General features: G+C 36.9%; 2 protein-coding genes across 2 annotated transcripts; one reads left to right on the top strand and one right to left on the bottom strand.

Moving 5' to 3' along the window:
* On the top strand, nucleotides 3,647–16,603 carry LOC109828315 (probable mitochondrial adenine nucleotide transporter BTL3). Its single transcript, XM_020395341.1, has 4 exons — nucleotides 3,647–4,130; nucleotides 5,103–5,406; nucleotides 15,522–15,944; nucleotides 16,169–16,603. The coding sequence occupies exons 1-4, from the start codon at nucleotides 3,727–3,729 to the stop codon at nucleotides 16,235–16,237; spliced, it is 1,200 nt and encodes a 399-aa protein (XP_020250930.1). The 5' UTR covers nucleotides 3,647–3,726; the 3' UTR covers nucleotides 16,238–16,603.
* LOC109828324 lies at nucleotides 8,979–22,303 on the bottom strand. Its single transcript, XM_020395349.1, has 3 exons — nucleotides 22,109–22,303; nucleotides 17,353–17,450; nucleotides 8,979–11,240 (listed from the first exon to the last, which is right to left on the bottom strand). Exons 1-3 carry the CDS (start codon nucleotides 22,270–22,272, stop codon nucleotides 11,161–11,163), a joined length of 342 nt encoding a protein of 113 aa, XP_020250938.1. The 5' UTR covers nucleotides 22,273–22,303; the 3' UTR covers nucleotides 8,979–11,160.

Here is a 22,972-nt window from a genome sequence, read left to right as displayed (position 1 = left end):
TGCTGTGATACACGATTTTGTAAAATCAATTAGGCACAGTAAATCAACTCCAAAAATAGTAAAATTTTGTGGGAAGTTTCTAAATATGTAGATAAACATGTCAGAGAAAGAATTTTTCAAATATCACTTCTCATTTGTGAAAACTCATCAGTTTTGTAAAACATGCACGAACATGTGCACGAACGAAAACGTGAATTTGTAAATTCCTTTAAACATAACAAATCAATTCCAAACTTGATGAAACTTTGAGAAATGTTTGCAAATGATATTTTGAACATGTTACAAAAAGAATTTTCCAATTTGCATTTCTCAATTGTGAAATCTCATTATTTTGCAAAAGTATTCAAAACATGAAAAACCCAAAACCATGCATGTATATATATAACTATATATATACATAGAAACCAAATACGTGTGTGTATATGATATTGAGCTTAAGGTACTTCACACACATAATATAAAATCTAAACTAGATTACCCAAGCTTGATCTTGATCTTCATTGTAGCTCAACTTGGTACACATGCGGATGAAGCTTGAACTTGATCTTTAACTTGAATTGTATGTTGCTTCACTCCACAATTCCGCCAACCTCCATTTGATATCGTCGTTATGACGCAATCTATCCATCCTCTAACTACGTTGTTTGTCTACAATAAATACGAAAACACAAATACTAGACAAACAACATTAGTGGTAAATTGTTTGTTAAACATCATCAAAACAAGAAGGCCAACAATAATTAGATTAATTGTATTTGATGATAAATATTTTAACTTAATTAAATTTTTTGTTGATTAATCAGTTACTTTATTAGGTTTTACAACAGGGCTGAAAGTCACATCATAATCAACCCTCTTTTGTTGATTATCTTCTTTTTCCTCAAGAAGTTCTTTAAACCAATCAATTATTCCATCAACCTCTCTTCAACCATACGATTTAAACTGAAAGACAAAAAAGGCCTCTAGTTCATATCCCTCCACAAAGAAAACTTATTTCCTTGTATTATTTGTTTGCTATACAGTGATACGTGGCATATACTTCTACAAACATAAGACTGCGGTGTTCAATTTAATTTCAATGTTTGATTCTCTCTCTGTTGTGGCATATTGATGGCTTATGTTGGATTGGAATTGTTTTTCCTAAGAGTGTTGGACTGTAATTGAAGTTGGGACTGTAAGGGGTCTAGTGATAATTTTTATCAAAATGCAGCCCCTTATGATTGTAATTTTTTCACAATAAGGTCTATGGTCCCTATGAATGCATGGAATATAATCCTGTGGTAAGTTCAACTTTAATTATAGGCAGACAGACAAAATAAGAGAGTTGCATCACCGCTGCGAGGATCCCAACTGCCTACGATCAATTTATTAATCAGATGCAAAAATGAAATACTGGCTGGTTGTTGATGCATATAAAACTTCAATGCGATTAACCAAATCATTTTCATGAACTTTTTTCAGAGTAGATTATGGGAATAACTATAACAGATCTCATGCAAATAAAATCTTTATTAAGAAATACCTAGTCAGTTAATGATAGATATGTATTTTTCACTAATTCCTGGTTCGATATTACAGGAGCTTCATTGTGCAGAAAGATTCTCCAAGGATGTATAGATATCAGCATGAATCCCTAATATTCCATAATTGATCCCAACTTCCTATACCTTTCCTACTGTGGTAAGTCCATGTTGATTTGGATTAATTGATCTATTTGTCCTCTACAAATTTTTTTCATTAAGCAGGCCAGTTGCGATAGATCTCTGAAATTTGTCAAGAAGAGAGATGAAGTTCCTTTCCCCCTCCTCCCTAAACATGAATAGTCAAGCAGAGAAATGAAGTTCCTTTCCTCCTCCCTAATCATGAATACAATAGCTAGTGCGGATAAGAATAGTATTATTGATTCAAAGCCAATGTAAATACAATGATTGATTCTCTCTGTTGTGGCATATTGATGGTTAATGCTGGACTATAAATGTTTTTCCTAAGAGTTTTGGACTGTAATTGAAGTTAGGACTGTAAGTATTTGAGAGCTTGCCTCCTACAGCGGATGTTTCAGATTTTTCTGTTTTTTCCCTTGACCCCTTCAACATGGACTCAAATTGCTTATTCATGAAGCTAGGTGAGGTCTAAATTCAATCAGGTAAGTTCAATATCATTTTTGCTTGATTTCTAGATTTGGAATAATTCATATTTTGGTCTCTTTTCTCTTCTATTTTTAATTTTATTTTTCCCTCAATTTTCCCAGGTCTTCATATATTTCAAAATTTTACACTAAAAAATTTACAACAACATCCACTAATTTAAGTTTAAATATTTTGAAATTTGGAAGTGATAGATTTTTAGATTTGGAATAACTTGGATTTTTGTCTCCTTTCTCTTCTATTTTTAATTTTATTTATTTTTCACTCAATTTTCCCTAGTCTTCATATATTGTAAAATTTTACAGCAAAAAATTTTCAGCAACATCTGCTAATTTAAATTAAATATTTTGAAATTTGAAAGTGATAGATTTCTAGATTTGGAATAATTCGGATGTTTGTCTCCTTTTTGTTCTATTTTTTATTTTTTTTTCACTCAATTTTCCCAGGTCTTCATTAATTTTAAATTTTTACAGCAAAAAATTTACAGTAACATCTGCTAATTTAAATTTAAATATTTTGAAATATAAAAGTGAAGATGAAAAATCTTACCGGATCATCTTTGACCTCTGTTCACTTAGTCTGAAGAAAATTTTTCTGAGATTATGTATGAAAATTTGGGTGTAGAGAATAAAAACAGGTTACTATATATGTGGTGGTCTGGGAGATGTGGGAGTTGTAATAGTGGAGGCAGTTCACGGTTATGAGAAGTGGGTTTATGAGAAGTGGGGTTAGGTGGATAATGGGTATAAAATTAATTTTGTTATGAATAATCTGATTGGTCCAGATCAGATTTACTATTCATAGAAGCTTTTTGAGTGTTCTCTTTTAGTTAATAAGAAGTAGATGAGACCCAACTTAAGGGAATGTTTATGAAGTTGACCCTCACTTCTTTACGCTCGTCCTTTATTTCGAATCGCGTTGGAGCTCACCGGACAGGTCAAATCTAGATTACGACCCTTCGCTAGCATTTTTCCAAGATACGTATGGATCTTACATGCAAAAGGAAACAAGTAGTTTGGCTAAATTGCACTTAAATCCTATTGTTTCACCAATCTTGTACTTTAATGTCTCTATTCTAAAACTGTGCATTGAAATCCGCCAAAATATTTACATATTGCAGATAACTCCTCCAAAATTTTAAAATATGGCATGTTGTTGCAATCTTGTTTGCCTAATATTGCACATTGGCGGCATCTTGTTTACCAAATGTTACATATAAATACACTGAGTTTGTAAATAATCCCATTTTAATACCCTAAAGTTTCTAGAAGTTTTGGTTTAATACCCTCTGTTACGTGATATTCTTGGATACATAGAGAAAAATTAACGATATCCGGAGTTTTTTTTTTTTTTTTTGGGTCTACGTGATATTCTTGGATACATAGAGAAAAATTAACGATATCCGGAGTTTTTTTTTTTTTTTTTTTTGGCGTCATCTTGGTTCAATCTCTCTCCGACACGAAATTCTCTCACTACAATTTCCACCACATAGAAATCCTATCTCTACAATAAAAACTACTTGCAAGATAGACGCTCATCGTGCATCCTTCCTCTTCTTCTTCCTCCTTCAAATTAAGATAACATGCACTTCTTTCAGCCCACAAGCCCGAGTTGCCAAAAATACTTCCCCGAGCTCGGTCTGGTAGAAAACGAGCCACTTCCGATCAAACCAATAGAATCAGTCTCTCGTTTGGCTTCGGAGATTATTCAATTTGCGCAAATGAGGAATGTGAGTAATGACAGAGGATTAGGTTCTTTGATTGGGTATGATGGTTTCAGCGGTGGAGTTCGCGGGAAAAGAACTCTCGGGTTTGCTCGAACTGCAAGGTTGAAAACTCTTCAGGCTGAGAGTGAAGCCGAGAAAGAGGAGAAGGCTTTGAGTGAGGAGAAAAAGGCAATGAACGTGAAGAAAGAGAGAGGGAGGAATTCTTGGAATGAGACGCCTAAATTCCTTCTGGCAGGTGCAGTATCAACAGTTATTTCGAGGTGTGTTCTTCAAATGAATCATCTAATTTATGCATGTTAATTAAGGACTACATGCAATCAGCCTGTGCCTATTTTTTTTCGGCTAATGATATGCCCATAGTTTTTTTGTTTCAAAAGAATAATCCAACTGATGATGGAAGCCCCCAACTGCTCAGGAATTGAGCCTGGTTTACATAATCTCTGAGCCAGTATGAATATAAGGGAATTATTGGATTTCTTATTAAATTTGAAATTAATTGGCTCGATATATCCCCTACCATTAAGGATGTTGATCAGTCAAGATAAAACTTACTGTAATTATTAGCTAATGAGAATCATACTACATTGCTCATTACATCACCTACTATGGGCATTTCATTAGTTCGAAACTTGGTTCAATAGCATTTGGTTGACAAATGAATCTGAATTTTCCTACGTACGAATAATTGTTAGCATAGAAAGTCATGCAGTTTTTCAAGTACATTACCAGTTATCAGGTCATAGATTGAGCATAACATCCCCATGGGTTCCCCCACTAAGTTCTTTGAATGAGATGCCAAAAATTTCCAGCAGTTGTGATGTTTACAGTTGTTCAGAAGTGAGTTCTTGTCTGGCATGAATTTGCAATATAAATTGAATCATTCTTATGTGTAAATTAACAGCAATATCTAATCACTCCATTCATTATTTTGGCTAATACACCCACTTTTTATTTGTGAATTTTTTTTATAGTAATCAGCCTGATATAGAAACCTGAACTGTGCAGAAATTGAGTAGTGAGCTTAGCTGAAACTGGATTAATGGGCCTCATATTTCTAAAAAAAGAATTATATACAAGGAAATTGATGGGAAATTTTTATGTAATTAGAAACATCATTTGATATCTCACCTCCTATTAAGTTGTTTAATATACACAACAAAACTAATCATAACACAGTTTGCTAACTAACCTGAAATTTCTCACTAATCGTCATTAGCACGTGATATTTTTAGGACATGTGTGGCACCCTTGGAGAGAATAAAACTCGAGTGCATTGTCAAAGGATCAAAGCACACATGGTTAAAGGTTATAAAATGGATTTGGGTTACAGAAGGACTGAAAGGATTTTGGAAGGGAAACATGATAAATCTTTTCAGAATGGTGCCCTTCAAATCGATCAACTTCATTCTCTATGATATGTACATCGCTCATCTCCTCAGTGTTCCAGAAAAGAAAGAGATCACGAATCATGACAGACTCGTCGGCGGTGGCATCTCTGGCATCATCCCGACTGTGATTTGTCTTCCCCTTGACACCGTAAGTTCTATGTGGTTCATTTATTGTGAATAACTTATTTTTATTGTTATTTATGGAATCCCTTAATATATTTCTATTGTGCGCAGCGGAATCCGAAAAGAACACAACCAAACTGAGATAGGATCACAACCAATAGATAAAACAAGAACCAAACAATGCAAGACACGAATTTTACATGGTTTGGCAAGTTGCCTACGTCCACGGGGCAAGGAGGGGATAGATTTTACTATTAGAGAGAGAGAGTACAAATAGAGATTACAAATTCACTCAAAACTCACAAATTAATCTCTCAAACAAAACTATCAACACAAAATCTCCCAATCACACAGCTCAAAAGTCTCTCTTCTAACCCTAAAAAACGTCATATTCCTATTTATATCAAATAGGAATCCAAATCAGGTTAGAAAACGAACTGGGCCCAAAACCGCTACGCGGTCAACCAGGCTTGAGCATCCGGTCGACTGGCCAAAAGGTTGAAATGTCACAATGTAACCCAGCACAACTTCAGTCGCCCGCACAGTCATGTCAGGTCGACCGGTCAACTGGCCAGAAGGTTGAAATGTCATAATGTAACCCAGCACAATTTCAGTCGCCCGCACAGTCATGTCCGGTCGACCGGTCACATTGCGGTCGACCTGGCGTGATGTTTCGGTCGACCGACCAGAACATGGTTCTAAGACGTTGTTCCGTGCACGTTTTCGGTCGATCAGACCTAAGCTCGCGGTCGACCGACCAACACCCAAATTGCCTCCAGCTTCGTTTTTCCTGTATTTTTTTGCCGTTTGTGCCATTTCTACAAATCTCCACCTCGGTGAAGTTTTTTCAAAACTGAGCCGACACCAACACCAACTAGACATCCCACTTGTTGCGTCCAGTACGAAGTGGAATCAATCCACGACAACGGACTCAATCCACAACAAGTTGGGAACCAAATGAGAATGCGAACAATCTCCACTATGTTGGTATCAACTCATCAAACTAAATTAGCTGCATCAAAATGACTGTTTACGTATCCTCTTGTTCAATGAATCAAGCCTCACATAGTTCACCCAAATGGCCTCCAAAAGGCCCTCAACACCGAAGAATATTCAATAACTCCAAACAATGACCAAATTTCACCCCGGTGATAACTTTGGTCAACATATCTGCCGGATTGTCCTTTGTGTGGATCTTCTCTAATATAACATCTCCATCATCCAAGATATCTCGAACAAAGTGGAATCTAACATTAATAATGTACTTTGTGCTTGCATGATATATCTGGTTCTTTGCTAAATAGATAGCTGACATGCTGTCACAATTCACCCTGATGATCTCCTGTGCAATTCCCAAGTCTTCTAATAATCCCTGCAACCACAAAGCCTCATTCACAGCTTCAGTCAATGTCATATACTCAGCCTCAGTAGTGGAGAGAGTCACTGTAGACTGAAGTGTACACCTCCAACACACCGATGCTCCTATCAATGTAAATACATATCTTGTACTAGACCGGGGTTTGTCATGATTCCCCGCATAGTCCGAATCCACATATCCAACACAATCTTGCCTAATCTTCTCATTCTTCTGAAACACCAAACCAACATCCACGGTACCTTTGATATACCGTAGAATCCGCTTCACGGCCTCCTAATGACCCTTTCTGGGGTCGTGCATGTATCTGGACCCCGTGCTCACAGCCTGTGATAAATCTGGCCTTGTACACACCATCACAGACATCAAGCTACCCACCGCATTGGTATATGAAACTTTGGACATATAGTCACGATCCTCAACTGAAACATGTGACATCTTAGCTGAAAGCTTAAAGTGGGGAGCCAATGGAGTACTCACAGCCTTAGCATTGCCATCAAAACTGAATTTCTTCAGTATCTTCTGCAAGTAGCTCCTCTGTGTTAACTTCAACCTCCCCTTCACCTTGTGTCTCTTAATCTCCATACCTAATATCTTTTTTACTTCTCCAATATCCTTCATCTCAAATTCAGATGACAACTCTTTTTTAACTTTCTAATAGCTAAAGTATTCCTGGAAGCAATGAGCATATCGTCAATATACAACAATAAATAAATATACTCACCATTCTGTAGCTTATGCATGTAAACACACGGATTATAAGGGCTCCTCGTGTATCCTTGGTCGATCATAAAACTGTCGAATCTCTTGTACCATTATCGCGGCGATTGCTTCAATCCATAAAGAGACTTCTTTAGTTTGCACACCAAATCTTCTTTGCCTGCAGCTCTAAAATCTATAGGTTGTGTCATATAGATCTCCTCTTAAGTCTCTATATAGAAAAACAGTTTTCACATCCATCTGGACCAAATCCAAATCCAATTGTACCACCAATGCCAATAGTATTCTTATTGATGAATGCTTCACAACAGGTGAGAATACATCGTTATAATCAATACCCTCTACTTGGGCATACCTTTTGGCAACCAATCTGGCTTTGTATTGTATGACCCCATCAGAAGATCTTTCTTTCTTTGCATATACTCACTTGCATCCAATTGCTTTCTTGCCCTTCGGTACCTTTGCAAGTTCCCAAGTGTCATTCTTCTGAAGAGAGTGCATCTCCTCCTCCATAGCTTCCTTCCACCTGATTGAATCAGAGCTTGACTCTGCTTCCTTATATGTAGAAGGAACCAAATCATCAACGACCTCTACTGACAAAGCATATGCAACCATCACATCATCATATCTAGCTGGCCGACGAATAATTCTTCTTGGTCTATTAGCTACAATGGACTCCTGAACATGACCCTGTCCCTGAGTCCTAATATTCACTGTATCCTCCATCTGCCTATCTGTCATCACGTCTCCTCTTAGTATCACCTCTGTAGGAGCATCAATGGATACAATACTATTTGAAGTCTGTAGAGTCATATCATCCTCCACCTCCTACGATATCCTGCTAGTCTGACTTTCCTCCACCTGTTGAGGGACTTGAGACCTCATCATATACGCCTTATCAAAAGTAACATCTCTGCTAATGATTATCTTCTTATATTATGGATTCCACAACTTGAAGCCTTTAACTCTATCTCTAAAGCCCACAAAGATTGCTTTTCTAGCCCTCGGATCAATTTTCCATCATTCACATGATAGTAAGCTGGACACCCAAATATCTAAATCAAATCATAATCACTAGCCACTGAACCAGACCATACCTCCATAGGAGTCTTCCCATGTATCGTAGTGCACGACAACCTATTCACAAGATGATTCACATAAACCAACGCCTCGGCCAAAAGGATCTAGCCAATCCACTCTGTGAGAGCATACAATGCACCTTCTCCAGCAAGGTATGGTTCAATCTCTAGGTCACCCCGTTTTGTTACGGTGTCTCCCTAACTGTGAAGTATCGCCTAATGCCGTGATCCCGACAAAACTGTAGAAATAGATCACTCTTGTACTCTCCATCATTATCTGAACGGAGTACATTCATCTTTCTACCTGTCTGCAGCTCCACTTTCTTCTTCCACTCCATAAATATATCCAGGACCTCATGTTTATGCTTCATAGGGTATACCCAATTCCGCTTGGAATAATCATCAATAAAAGTAGCAAAATAATTAGCCCCACCAAGTGATGTGTATTTGGAAGGACCCCAAACATCCGTGTGAATGTAATACAATATACATTGGGTGTTGTGAATTGCGGTGACGAATTTCACTTTTGTCTTATTCCTAAGTAAACAATACTCACACAACTCCATCTAACAGGTCTTTACACCTTTCAACAGCTCCTGTTTCACCAATACCTGCAGGAACTTATCACCAGTGTGTCCTAATCTCATATGCCATAGACGGGTAGTATCCTCCTTTATGGTAATAGAAGCCGTCAGACCCTCTGTTACTATCTTACCCTTCAAGTAGTAAAGATTATTTTCCCTGACACCTCTTATCACCACCATGGACCCCCCCTTTGTGAACTTCAGAGTTGCATTCTCCAAAATCATCCTATAGCCTTCTACCTCCAAAGTTCCAAGTGAAATGATATTCTTCGTCAACTGCGAAACGAATCTCACTTCCTTCAGCTCCTTAGTCATCCCATCACACATCTTGATTCGGACTATTCCAATACCACCAATAGAACATACATGATCATTACCCATGAGCACGACATCCCCTCTTTCCAAGTCCTCAAGGCTAGAGAATCAATTCCTCCTAGGGAAAATATGGTATGTAGCACCTGAATGCAACCATTGCGTAGAGTCGGCATAACAAACTGACAGTACTGTTGTACATGAGTAGCCCGAAGAATCTGAATCTGGATTGTCGCCACTAGCTTTGGCAACATTCACCTCTGAAGCTTGTACGAATTTCCCCTTATTCTTCCAGTCTCTATCCTTTAACTTTGGGCATTCATTATTCCAATGTCCATTCTCTTTGCAAAAAGCACATTGATTCCTACCCATGCTTCTATGGCCACCTCTCCGTTTCGACTTTGAGCGATTAAATGGACGACGGTTTGGACTACGGCCTTTCATTGTCGATGCATCTCCCGATGCCTTCTCGGAGGATTCGTCATCACTCTTCCTCAACTCATTATTCACCAATGCTAAGGTCACCTCCTTATAACTAACAGTGATCCTACCATTAATCATTGTGAGGACAAAGATACCATAATCATCCTCTGACAAGGAACACAATAACAACATCACCTTGTCTTCATCCTCTACCATGATATCCACATTGGCCATATCCGATAGCAATTTCGTGAAGTTATTGACATGTTCTCTAATGTAAACTCCCCTCTTCATCTTGAATTGGTAAAACTTTTTCTTCAAATGAAGCAAATTATCAATACTCTTCGTTAAATACTTCTCATTGAGTGCTTACCACAACCGTTTTGCCGACGTCTCGTTCATCACATCATAGATCAAATCCGGCGTCAAGCATGACCTAATAACCCTACATGCTCTGTTGTTAACCTTCTTCCAAACCTTCTCCTCCATATCAGCGGGTTTCTCTTGTAATTCAAGAGTCTCCTCCAAATTCTGGATATCTAATGCATCCATCACCTAACACATCCACAAACCAAAGTTTATCTTGCCATCAAACTTCTGAACATCAATTTTAGTGTTATTGATGCTCAAACCCTATATCGCCTTCGAAAGAGACGATCCCGATGTACTTGCTTCACCCATGTTGATAACCTGATCTCTTGAAACAAGAATCCTGTAGAGAATCCTCCAAACGAGCCCCAAGTCAAACCCGAAGCTCTGATATCACTTGTTGTGCGCAACGGAATCCAAAAAGAACACAACCAAGCTGAGATAGAATCACAACCAATAGATAAAACAAGAACCAAACAATGCAAGACATAGATTTTACGTGGTTTGGAAAGTTTCCTATGTCCACAGGGCAAGGAGGGGATGAATTTTACTATTAGAGAGAGTACAAATAGATATTACAATTTCACTCAAAACTCACAAATTAATCTCTCAAACAAAGCTCTCAAATCTCCCACCAAATCTCCCAATCACACAGCTCAAAAGCCTCTCTTCTAACCCTAAAAAATGTCATATTCCTATTTATATCAAATAGGAATCCAAAATAGGTCAGGAAACGAACTGGGCCCAAAACCGCTACGCGGTCGACCGGGCTTGAACATCTGGTTGACCGGCCAGAAGGTTGAAATGTCACCCTGTAACCCAGCACAACTTCGGTCGACCACACAGTCATGTTCGGTCGACCGACCAGAACATGGTTCTAAGACCATGTTTCGTGCACGTTTCTGGTCGACCGGACCTCAACCCGCGGTCGATCGGCCAGCACCCAAATTGCCTCCATCTTCGTTTTTCTTGTATTTTTCCTCCGTTTTTGCCGTTTCTACAATTTAAGTGAATGTTATTTTCCTGAACAATTCAATTCATCATATAGAATGAAAGAGCAGACTATACATCAATAAGTTAGTATTCTATGCTTTTATTGCTAGAGTTGTTTTACCCTATGAGAGTTCTGTTGGATCTCAGATGCAAGTCTAGAGAGAAGGGTGAATATGATTGCCAATGTTTTTCATCAAAACACAGAATATGTAGCGGAAGATAACATATAAAAGCGATAAAAAAGATAACAAACTCCAAAACCAATGAACCAAGAATGCACGATATTTTATAGTGGTTCGGATAAACAATCCTACTGACACTCTTCCTTCTTTGAAGAGGCTTCCTCACTGTGTCAAGAGTTTACCTGAATCACAAATTCGATTCGGTAGGCTTACAAGACCGCACCCTGAAGTCTGCCTAAAACCAATCGTCTGACCTAAATCCCGCAATGAATAATTCCTAGTCCTAACTAGTCTCAACCCTTAATTAAACTAGCTTGAGTACGCTGTAAAAGAAGTTCAAATAAAAACAAACCAAATATCAATTAAGCACAAAAATCAAAATGATTTGCAGGCCATTTGATAAAACAAACCGTCCCTTGAAGGATATAAATAAAGCTTGATGAAGAATGATGAAGAAGATCAATCCAAGGACAACTCTTTTTGTTGATCTAATCCAAAGGTGTTGTGTGCTACGAATAAGAGTTCAACAAGACTCTAGGGAATCAAAAACTCTCTTCAAGGTCTCTCAATATCAAACTCTAGAACTCCTCCTATTTTCGATCTCAATCTTTCTATGATAATATATCACAATTAGATTAGGAAAGAGATATCTCAAACATGATAGAAGTTGGAGAGTATATAAATCAATGAACATCTACTATTAAATCTGAAAACTGCAATCTACCACCTTTACCATAGATGATGATTCTCAACCATCAGCGGTGTCGAGAGACCATTGACGGTTGAGAAGCTCATCGATGATATTCAAGTCTTTGGACATTTGTACCATCGATGTGTCATAGAACCATTGATTGCCACTACTCACCATCGATGGTTAATGACCCACCATCGATGGTGGTTGCGTTGAAATCAGCTTTTGAGTTGATTTTCATGTTATTTTGACTCGTAAATATGTCATACATGTATTTATCTATACTACAACATCTCAAACCGATATTAGTATCAAGCAAGAGTTTGTTATTGCTCAAACAAGAGATATTGCACAGACAACATCCTAACAATCTCCTCTTTTGTATAGCAGCAAACTAGAAATTTGAAGTAGCTAAATGCATGCCATTATATAATATATATATAATATATTATATATAATATATTATATATATTATATATATATAATATATATAATATATATATATGATATATGGAATTATGGGTATGCTTGGTACCAAGCCTACAAGAATTTTTGTGCTTGGTAGTGAGGTGGCATATATCTCCACTCATTCAAATGGAGGATCACATCACATGGTAAATGTGGTCCCCCAACAAGTTGATGAGTGGATGGGAATGAGACACATCACGTACAAGCAGCAAAAATTTGTAGCTGGTACCAAGCATACCCATTTGCTCCATATATATATATATATATATATATATATAATATATAATATATTATATATATATTATATATATATTATATAATATATATATATATATATATATATATATATACATACATATAGAAGAGGATGTTTGGTTACCAGTAATAAGAAGTATGCTTGATTAGTGAGGTGACAGTAATCCCCTCCACCCATATCAAATGGTTGCATATGTCTCATGCACTCCTCAAACATGTGAATGTTGGTCCCCATTTGAATGAGTGGAGGGATTGTTGCTACCTCACACCAAGCGATACCCATATTTCTTTATATATATTATAATATATATATATATATATAGAGAGAGAGAGAGAGAGAGAGAAATATGGGTATGCTTGGTACCAATCATTAAAAAGTTATGCTGGTAGTAAGTATCAATCCCCCTCCACTCACTTCAAATGTCCGGAACAAATTTACTGGGTGTGATAGATGGAGATGTGACACTTCATACCAAGCCACAAATTGTGCTTGGTACAATGCATACCCATATCTCTCTCTCTCTCTCTCTCTCTCTCTCTCTTATATATAATATATATAATAATATATATATATATATATATATATATATATAATGAATTATATATATATATATATATAATATATATTATTATATATATAATTATATACTATATAGAGAGAGAGAGAGAGAGAGAGAGAGAATATGGGTATGCTTAGCTACGAAGCATAAATTTTGTGCTTGTATGAGGTGACAAATCCTCTCCACTCATTCAAAAATGGGGGACCACTTCACATGGGTTAAAGAGTGTATGGGATATGTTAAGCATTGAATTGCAGTGGAGAGGATTTGTCACCTCGACTACCAAGCCACAAACTTTCACCACACACACACACACACGCACACACACACACACACACACCACAACATTATATATATATATATTATATATATATATATATAATATATATATAGATTATAAATATATATACATAATATATATATTAATATATATATATATATATGATAATATGATATATATATATGATATAAAGCACAAATACATTCTCATGCAATAAGAAATGATATGCACTAGTCCCCTACATTCATGCATTTATGTAAAATGTAAAATAAACATAGGTATTGTGAAGTTCCCTCTAAAACAATGCATTCAGTGTTCAAAAAAAATTTCAATAGTAGTCAAACCATGAAACCACTTACTCAAAAACTCCACTCATACCCAAAAAAAACCTAAAAATTTTCACCAAAAAACAGGCAAAAATCATCTGAATAGTATATGGGGAAGAAAAAGACAAAAGTTCACACAAAATTATTGCCTAAAAATAGCATAAGAGATCAAAGACAAGCACAAAACACATGCACACAATAAAAATATGTCAAAATGTACATAAGAAAAAATTAAATAGTGTAAAGTGTATGAAACAAATAGTGAAGAAACGTATACTAGTTCATAAGAAAAATTCAAGTATATCAAAAATGATAACAGAGCAAAAAAAAAAGACTCGAGCTATCTCAACCTTATCATCGGACCAAAGTGTCGTTTTATCACCTCAGCCGTGTAGGAATTAAGAGGAAGAGCGATATTGTTTGACGGACAATTCACACCATCTCTAAATATAAATTATATCCAGTATAGAATGACTATCCATTGAGATATGCACAAACAGGAATCCACGAGTGTGGGTTTTTGACCATCTTTTAACGAATGCATTCATCTTTGCATGGATTTCATAAGAGTGCTGATCTTTAATTATCCTTTAATAAATACACTCTTATTGTTTTTTTATAATCTTTGACACAGATGCACTTTTGTGCATATAAAGATGAGTTCATGCACTGGCCAAGTAAAAAATGCTCAAAGATCATGTGATATAACCTAAAAATTAAATCAAATAGGAGGAATAGCCAACTACATTATATCTTATTATACCTTTCATTGGAGTAAATTTTGGAACTGCTAGCCTAATAGCTGCAACCGTATTATACCTTTCTTAACACTGAAAATCAAATAGGAGTAGCCAACCTTTTCATCCTAAACTATTGCTCTAGAATTTCATTGCTATCATTGTTTTGTGCTAGGAGAGTTCTAATAATGTGGACTGGTAAAATTCAGCTCAAATAACAAGACGGTACAATCCTCAACAGTTATTGATAACCATAGATTGAATATGAATCACCTACATTGTGCGAAGACTTGCACAAATTTTTTGAAATAATTTGTTAACTGCATTATGGATGATATGTCAGGTAGAGTGTATCATCTTAATTGTATACACTTTTAGTATTGCATTACAAGTCTACTAACTGGATTTACGAGTCATTTGACTATAAAACAAAATAAAAGGATAACCACCCCACCCCCCCCCCCCCCCATACACAAAAAAAAAACCATCTTATTGTTACAGTTTCAGATAGAGCACCCTGTGGTCCTATTGTTGCAGATATACCTCCCGAGACAGATGGTCCCTTTGGTAAAAGGACAATTTTCTCTTTATCTGAGGGTAAATGTGCGTAAAAAAATTTTTCACTCAGGGTGTCTGTCTGCAATAATAGCACTACAAGGGGTCCATCTGCAATTGATCAATAGGACACGGGGCTATCCGAAAATTTTATGGGTGAGGTAAGAATAGCTCAATTTTCAAGTTTATATTGTCTTGCACATTGATCTTGAAACTATTAGACAAGGACAGATTCGAACAAGGCTAATGGCTCAGGGAGGTGAAGCTTTAGGCAGTATCGGCGACTGCTGCTTCCAAATGGTAAAGAATGAAGGCTTCATCTCTCTATACAAAGGCTTAACGCCTGCACTCATCAGCATGGGACCCGCAAGTGCTGTATTCTATGCTGTGTATGATATCCTTAAGAGTGCGCATCTCTCACATAAACAAAGGGAGGGAGATGATAACAAGGAGTTAGGAGTAGTAAGAACCTTGATCTACGGTGCACTTGCTGGTGCTTGTGCTGAAACAGTCACATATCCTCTTGAAGTCATAAGGAGGCAGCTTCAGCTTCAGCAATCAGCAAGATTAGGCTTGATATCAGTTTTCGTTAATATAACAGAGAGAGATGGACTCGCCTCATTGTATGCTGGCTTGTTTCCTAGCACACTCCAGGTATATCGGCAATTTAGCCTGTCATTGTTGCGGATAGACCCCCTGAGTTTTTTTTTTTTTTTTTGGTCGTTTACACTCAGGAGGCCTATTATTCAGAGGGTAAAAGAGTCAAAAAAAAAATCACTCAGGTAGCCTATTTGCAACAATATAACTACGAGGGGCTCTATCTGCAATTAGGCGATATTTTCTTGTAGTTCGACTAATTCTGACCTATTGTGATGTAGGTATTGCCCTCAGCAGCATTGAGCTATCTGTTTTATGAGGTGATGAAGTCAATCTTAAAGATCAATTAGTCAGAACACCAGCCTGCAATACTAACTTCTTCCTCATTCCGGTTCAGTAGTTGCGAATAAAGTTGATAAAGTTCAGGCAATAAATTTGAAGCTCGGTCGAAATTTGCGAATAAAATTGAAAAAGTTAACAGGATTTAAAATCCCGTGAAGTTATGTCCTTAATTAATTAGCACTAACCAAAATTCTTGGCTCGGACAATAAAGTGCTACTAAACTTCACGGGATTTTAAATCCCATGAATTTTATATTAAACAAATTTCATAAAAGAAGTAGTTATGTGCAATGGGTTTAGTGGTTATAACATTAGCTTGTAAGTAAGACTTGGATGATTCCATGAATTTTATATTAAACAAATTTCATAAAATAAGTAGTTATGTGCAATGGGTTTAGTGGTTACAACATTAGCTTATAAGTAAGACTTGGATGATTCCGTGAAGTTTATATTAAACAAATTTCATAAAATAAGTAGTTATGTGCAATGAGTTTAGTGGGTATAACATTAGCTTGTAAGACTTGGACGGGAAGCACATGGTTCAAATTCTAGCTTTCTTTGAGCCAACCACTTGGCCAACTATGGCGACCATGTTATATTGAACTCTCCAGGATCTAAAATCCCGTGGAGTTAGGCTAATTCTAAACTTCATGAGATTTAGAATCCCGTGAAATTTAATTAAGGACTAAACTTCACGCAATTCTAAATCCCGTGTAGTTTTTCAACCTTATTCGCTAATTTTAACCCAGTTTCAGCCAAGTGGCTAAAACTGAGTCGAAATTTGCAAATAAATCTGAAAGGGTCGTTTTTTTAAAATAAATTCCTAAAAGGGTCTAAAACAAAAATTTGCCCTTAAAAAGCATTTAACCCTAGTTTAAACAACATCAAAACATAACGAGCTATCTCTGAGTGGCAAATCATCAAAGAATAGCTCAATCCCTATAAATTTAGCCCCAGAAAATTAGACTGACCTTATAGACAATTAAGCAATACATCAAAAACAAATCTCAAAACTTCTGTTTTTCTCACTCTAAAACTGTAATTCTTATTGCCGAAAACTCTAAAAAAGGAACTTTCACCTATATTAATCCGAAAGGTTGAAGATCATAAAGAGGAAGTATTACGGTTTGTAAGTGTGAATAAGGAAGCAGCCACTTTTAGATCATGCTCCTGCACATGTTCAATGGTGCTGGCCTCATCTTTGAGTTCAATGGTCTTGGTGCTGCAATAAATGCAAATGAAGAGAATCAAAATATATAAATGCAAATAGGCAGAAAAGAAAATAAAAAAATGGGCATAATGTATGTATCTGAAGACCCATCAAGTATTGAGATAGGCCTGAACAGAATTGAATGAAAAAGTAAGATTCCTATCCCAAAATTTTGGGATAAAGGCTTTCTTCTACCTTTTGAATATATTAGAAACAAAAAAACTACATAGCTGTAATAGCCAAAAAGAACCTCTAAAGCAGCTTGAAATGGTAAACCTGTTAAATGTTACAGTGAGAAAATTAATCTTGATTAATTTTATTTGTATTTGTAACTTCTAAAGATGTTTCTGGTACTTTATATGGAATAGTTTTCTAATTCCAAATGAGACATGATTTCAATGAGATAAACATTCAATATATTCTTGATAAACACTAATCCCACATGATACATTATTTAATTTTCCAATATTCCTGATTAATGAAATAGCTTACACAGAGCTGGTAAAGACATTTCCTTGATAAAGGAGGCCACTAGTTTGATACATATTTCACTAGCTTCCCAGTCTTTTTTACCACCTTATAATTTGCATCAAGTTTATTATATAAATAAAAAGGTAAATTGCATATGATCCTCCTCAACTATACTTTTAGTATGCATTTATCATCCACAACTCATTTATCAGCGGTTATCACCCCTCAATAAGTTGAGGAGATCAGGAGAGGGATATTATTTGCTATCAATACTGCTCAACTTGCCAGGTCCGGCGGTGATTAGTGCGAAGAAACTAATTGAGGGATGATAAGCACTACTGGATGTGCATATATAGCAGATTTATCTGCAATTTACCTATAAAAAATATCAATATATTAAGATTCCATAATCTAAACCTTCCAAAATAGTATGAAAAATCATAATCTCAAGAAAACATGCATCTACCTATATAATGAACATAACCATATTCTATATAAAACATCCGAGTCGTAACACGCCACTTACAGTCCCTTTGGTTTGATATAGGCAGATACACCAGTTGAGAATTTTTTTTCTTATTTTTGTCTCTTTTATCCTCAGGGGTCTGTTTGCTAAATAAAAAAACACAGTCATCACCTATAGGTAAAAGAGTCAAAATAATTCACTCTGGCAGTAAATCTGACAATAACAAACTTAAGAGTAAAAAATGTCACTACAAGGTGTCTAAGCGCAATTAACCCTAAATATAAATCCCCATCTTCAGACCTAAACCAGAAAAAAAAAATCAGCGCAAACCTGCAATTAACGTCATTCCCTCACTGGGAACCATCTCAGCTGCCACCACCACCTCATCCACCTCCTCTCATCTCATAACATCAAATACATTGACCACAGCTTCAAATCCTCCTCCCTTTTCCTTCTTTCTTCTGAATACTAAAAATATCCATCTCCAAATTGAAGGCTCCAATCCAATAGCAAAACCACCTTTCTCATCCCCATTATAAAAACAATCAAAACGCTGTTCCTGCTTTTGCTGTTCTTGATTCTCATACTCCTCAATTTTTTTAAGATTGATTGTAATAAGGAAATAGTTTTTGCTAGTTTTTAGTTTGATGAAATTATATGGAATGTTTCTAGTTCTGCATAACACATGATTTTAAAGAGTAACTCTAAATAAACCTGAGTTAAAGATGTGAAAACAAGAGATAAACATTGAAGTATATTCTTGGTAAACATTACCTCCACACGATGCATCACGCAGAGCTGGTGAAGACATTTTCCCTTGATATGAGGTTACAAAAATTCAACACATTTCATTTTTATGCTTATAATGCAATCAATGTTATAAACAGCAACAAATAGCGCCGCAATAGCAGTGCTAACAGCGTTAGCTACCCCTTTCGTTACAATTGCCCAATATCAGTGACATATTTCGGAATATGCGCTTTCCGCTCACATAAGCAGCCAAAAGTGCAACATAGCAGTGAATAGTGGGCGATTGCTGATAAAATCTGCTTTTTAACTGTTATTTAAAAGCGATTTCATGTTTATTTTTTTAATTAACCCAACCGACACCCGCAAGATCTGATGTTTTAAGTCATTACCAATCGTGGTTTTTCCTGTCTTGGGTCTCCCCCTCTCAATCCAACCATAAAAAACCCTAGCCCTCAAAAAGGTCGCTGCCTTCGACTGCATCTCATCATGTCTCGCAACTTTTGGCATCTCCTTGCTACCTCACGCCGCCTCCCACAGCCTCCGGCACCTCCTCTTATCTGCACTCGTTGTGAGCTCTTCTTATTGCAGTCTTCTCACCACTTACCTCATCTTCTCCAAGACAACTCCTCTGGTCCTCTTTGATATTATGTAGTAGTTACGAGTCTATTTCAGACTTAGGATCTCTTTAAATCATCATATATGTATTTTTGAATTTTCTAAATTTTTCTTTGATTTTTTTAATAGTTATACATATTTAAATTAGACGGTTTTTTGACTTTGCACTTTTTGCTGTAATTTTACCGCAATAGCCTCTAAAAGCGTTAGTAGTACCTCATGCCATGTGTCGCTATCCGCTATCGAAATCCTTGAATGTAATAATTACAATTTCACATCAAAATTGTCAAATAATAAATAAAAAAGGTAAACTGTAGATAATCCTTCCTTTAATCAGTTGCATTATTCAAATCATTTATTAGTACTTACCACCTCTCAATTAGTTGAGAGGGAGATTGTCTAAAATTAATACTTCTCAAAACGTAAATTCTGGTGGTTAAGTGCTAATAAATGAATTGAGGAATGATAAAAACTACTGATAGTGTATAGCTAAAGGATTCAACTGCAATTTACCCCTAAAACTATCAATGAGCTAAGATTGTATAATCAAAACTTTTGGAAACAGTAGAAAGCATCATATTCTCACGCAAACATGCATCTTCCTAAAAAATCAACGCATCCATATTTCTATATAAAACATCCAAAAAATCAAGGGTTAATTGCAGATGAACTTTTGCAGTATCGTGATGTGACATTCATTATTCCTTAAGTTTGATGTTGGTAAACCTCAGCAAAAAATTTTGGATTCTTTATTCTCAGGGGTCTATTATACCCTATGGTCATATTTGGATTAGGTATTATTTTGAATTAATAAGCTTTTACCCATTAAATTAAAATAATTGAGGTTAGGCCTGGCTACTTAGTGCATAGTCCATTAAAATGAATTAGTCCTCTAGACTAAATAAGGAGGAGATGGGGTAATATTGCGGTCTTGACTCCTCTAACTATTTCCTACTTGAGATTAGACACGAAAAGACCCATTTATCTTAACTTTACCAAAAATTACTTAGGTTTCCCTCTCCAATTAATTCCTCGTCCCTTGTCATGTTCTACCAATAAAAGAAGAAATCGGAACAAAAACTGGACAAACATCTCTTTCTTTTATTTAAATGCCCATTTTTTTTAGATTGAACTATGGATGCCAAAAATTTGAGCAATGGTCTTTATGGTGGTGATGATGGACTGCAACTTTTAATTTTCATGCAAAGAACTTTGTTACCGGATAGTTGTGATTTGAAGCTGATTGGCCAAACTTTGATGAACAATTTATATTAAAGTTTTTGCATTAATTCATGGCTGAAAGGCATTGTTGACATTTGTTGTTATGTTTGAATCACATACCACTTTAGAATGATAAGTTCCCCAACATGACATATGTTTTAGAGGCATTAATAACAAACTAAACCAAACAAATTATTAACAATTTTCTTCACTATAGTCTGCTAAATTATATATCTCAAGACTGTAGCAGGTCAAATTAATCCTGGTAAAAAGCAATTCTCCAATTCAAACATGACCTATGGGCAAAAGAATCAAAAATTTCCACTTGTAAGTTGTATCTCCCAATATCAAAGGGTAACAAGTGTCTAATAAATTATATTATATTTTGATTCGATTGTGAGCTTAAATAAAATCTCATTTACCAGCTCAAAAAAATAAAAAATAATATATATATAGCAATTAATGGAAAAACAAAACATCCATCTTCAAACCCAGCTCAAAGGATTTCTCAACACAAATTTGAAACAAAATCCATTCCTCTCACTGGCAATCGCCTTATCCATCACCACCTCCTCCTCCACCTCCTCTCCTCCCATAACATCAAACACAATCGACCTTCAGCTTCAAAATTTCCATTTCCCCTCCTCCTTTCTGCTGATTTGGAACATTGGTGCCAAATAATTGTGCTTTGAAGCTGATTTGCCAAACTTTGATGAACAATTTGTATCAACATTTTTGCATTAATTGGTTTTATGGATTTTTACAGAATTAGCGAGAGTCATGCCCAGTACTAGACAGACATTGCGGACATTTGTTGTTATGTTCTAATCACATGCCAACTTATAATGACAAGTTCCCAAACATGACATAGGCATTAGAGACGTCATAACAAACTGAACCAAACAAATTATTAACAATTTGACTCGCTACAATCTGCAGGATTATATATACCAGGACTATGTTGGGTCAAATTAATCCCAGAATAGAATAAAACAAGCCCCCGATCCAAACATTGGCTATGTGTAGAAGAATAATAAATTAAAAAATTAAGTGTCATGGCGCAATATTAAGGGGGGTCTACGTGCAATTAACAGAACAGTCAAACAACCATCTTTGAACCCAAGTTCAAGGAATTCTCAACACAAACCTGAAACAAAATCCGTTCCCCTCACCGGCAACCGCCTTAACCATCACCACCTCCTCCTCCTCCTTCACCTCATCTCCTCCCGTAACATCAAACACGTCGATCACCGGCTTCAAGTCCTCCATTTCTCCTTCCCCTGTCTGCTGCTGAAACCCCAACATCTCCATCTCCAAAGCATTCCCGGACCCGACTCCCCCCTCCCCCGCCTCCATCATAAAAACACCCAAACTGCTGTTGGTTCCTACACTCCTCGAGTTTCTGCAACACGAGTGACAGCTCGAGCGATAACATTTCTATCTCTCTCTGCAGATCCAACACAATTCTGTAACACCCGCCAACGGGATCCATCGCCCGCGCGTCAGCCTGAAACATAATCGTCGACATTGCCACGTCACGAGATCGGCGATCGAGGGGGCGGACGATTTTTAAAATGTTGCTGACCGATCCGGCCGAACAGGCGGTGGGCGTTCGAGAACTGGGGCTGCCTTGTCGGCGGAAGTAGGGGGGAGGGTGCAGTCGGGGAAGGCAGCGGCGGCGCTGGGTATTGCAGCGGCGCACGCCTGCGTCGCAGGCGGCGGATGCGGCGGGGGAGCGGCGGCGGAGGGTTTTGTGGTCGTGGTTGGCTTTCTCGGTCGCTGCGGAGTGATCTTTTGAGGAGGAGGTCGGGTCATTGGTGTGGGGCCCGCGGGCGAGGGGGAGGAGAAGCGGAACGGAAGGCGGAAACGGGAACGAGTGAAATAAGGCGGAGAAGAATAATGGGGATCGCAACGCGAAAAATCTAGGGAGAGAAAGTAGACAGAGAAGCGGGTCGTGGGGGAGATGATGGGGAATCGATGGTTGCGGATTTGTAGGAGGGCGAGGGCGGGG

Source organism: Asparagus officinalis, chromosome 1, assembly GCF_001876935.1.
Source record: "Asparagus officinalis chromosome 1, Aspof.V1, whole genome shotgun sequence".
NCBI classification, from domain to species: Eukaryota; Viridiplantae; Streptophyta; class Magnoliopsida; order Asparagales; family Asparagaceae; genus Asparagus; species Asparagus officinalis.
The sequence above is the reverse complement of the archived record's forward strand: the minus strand, read 5'-3'. Positions and strand labels throughout refer to the sequence as shown.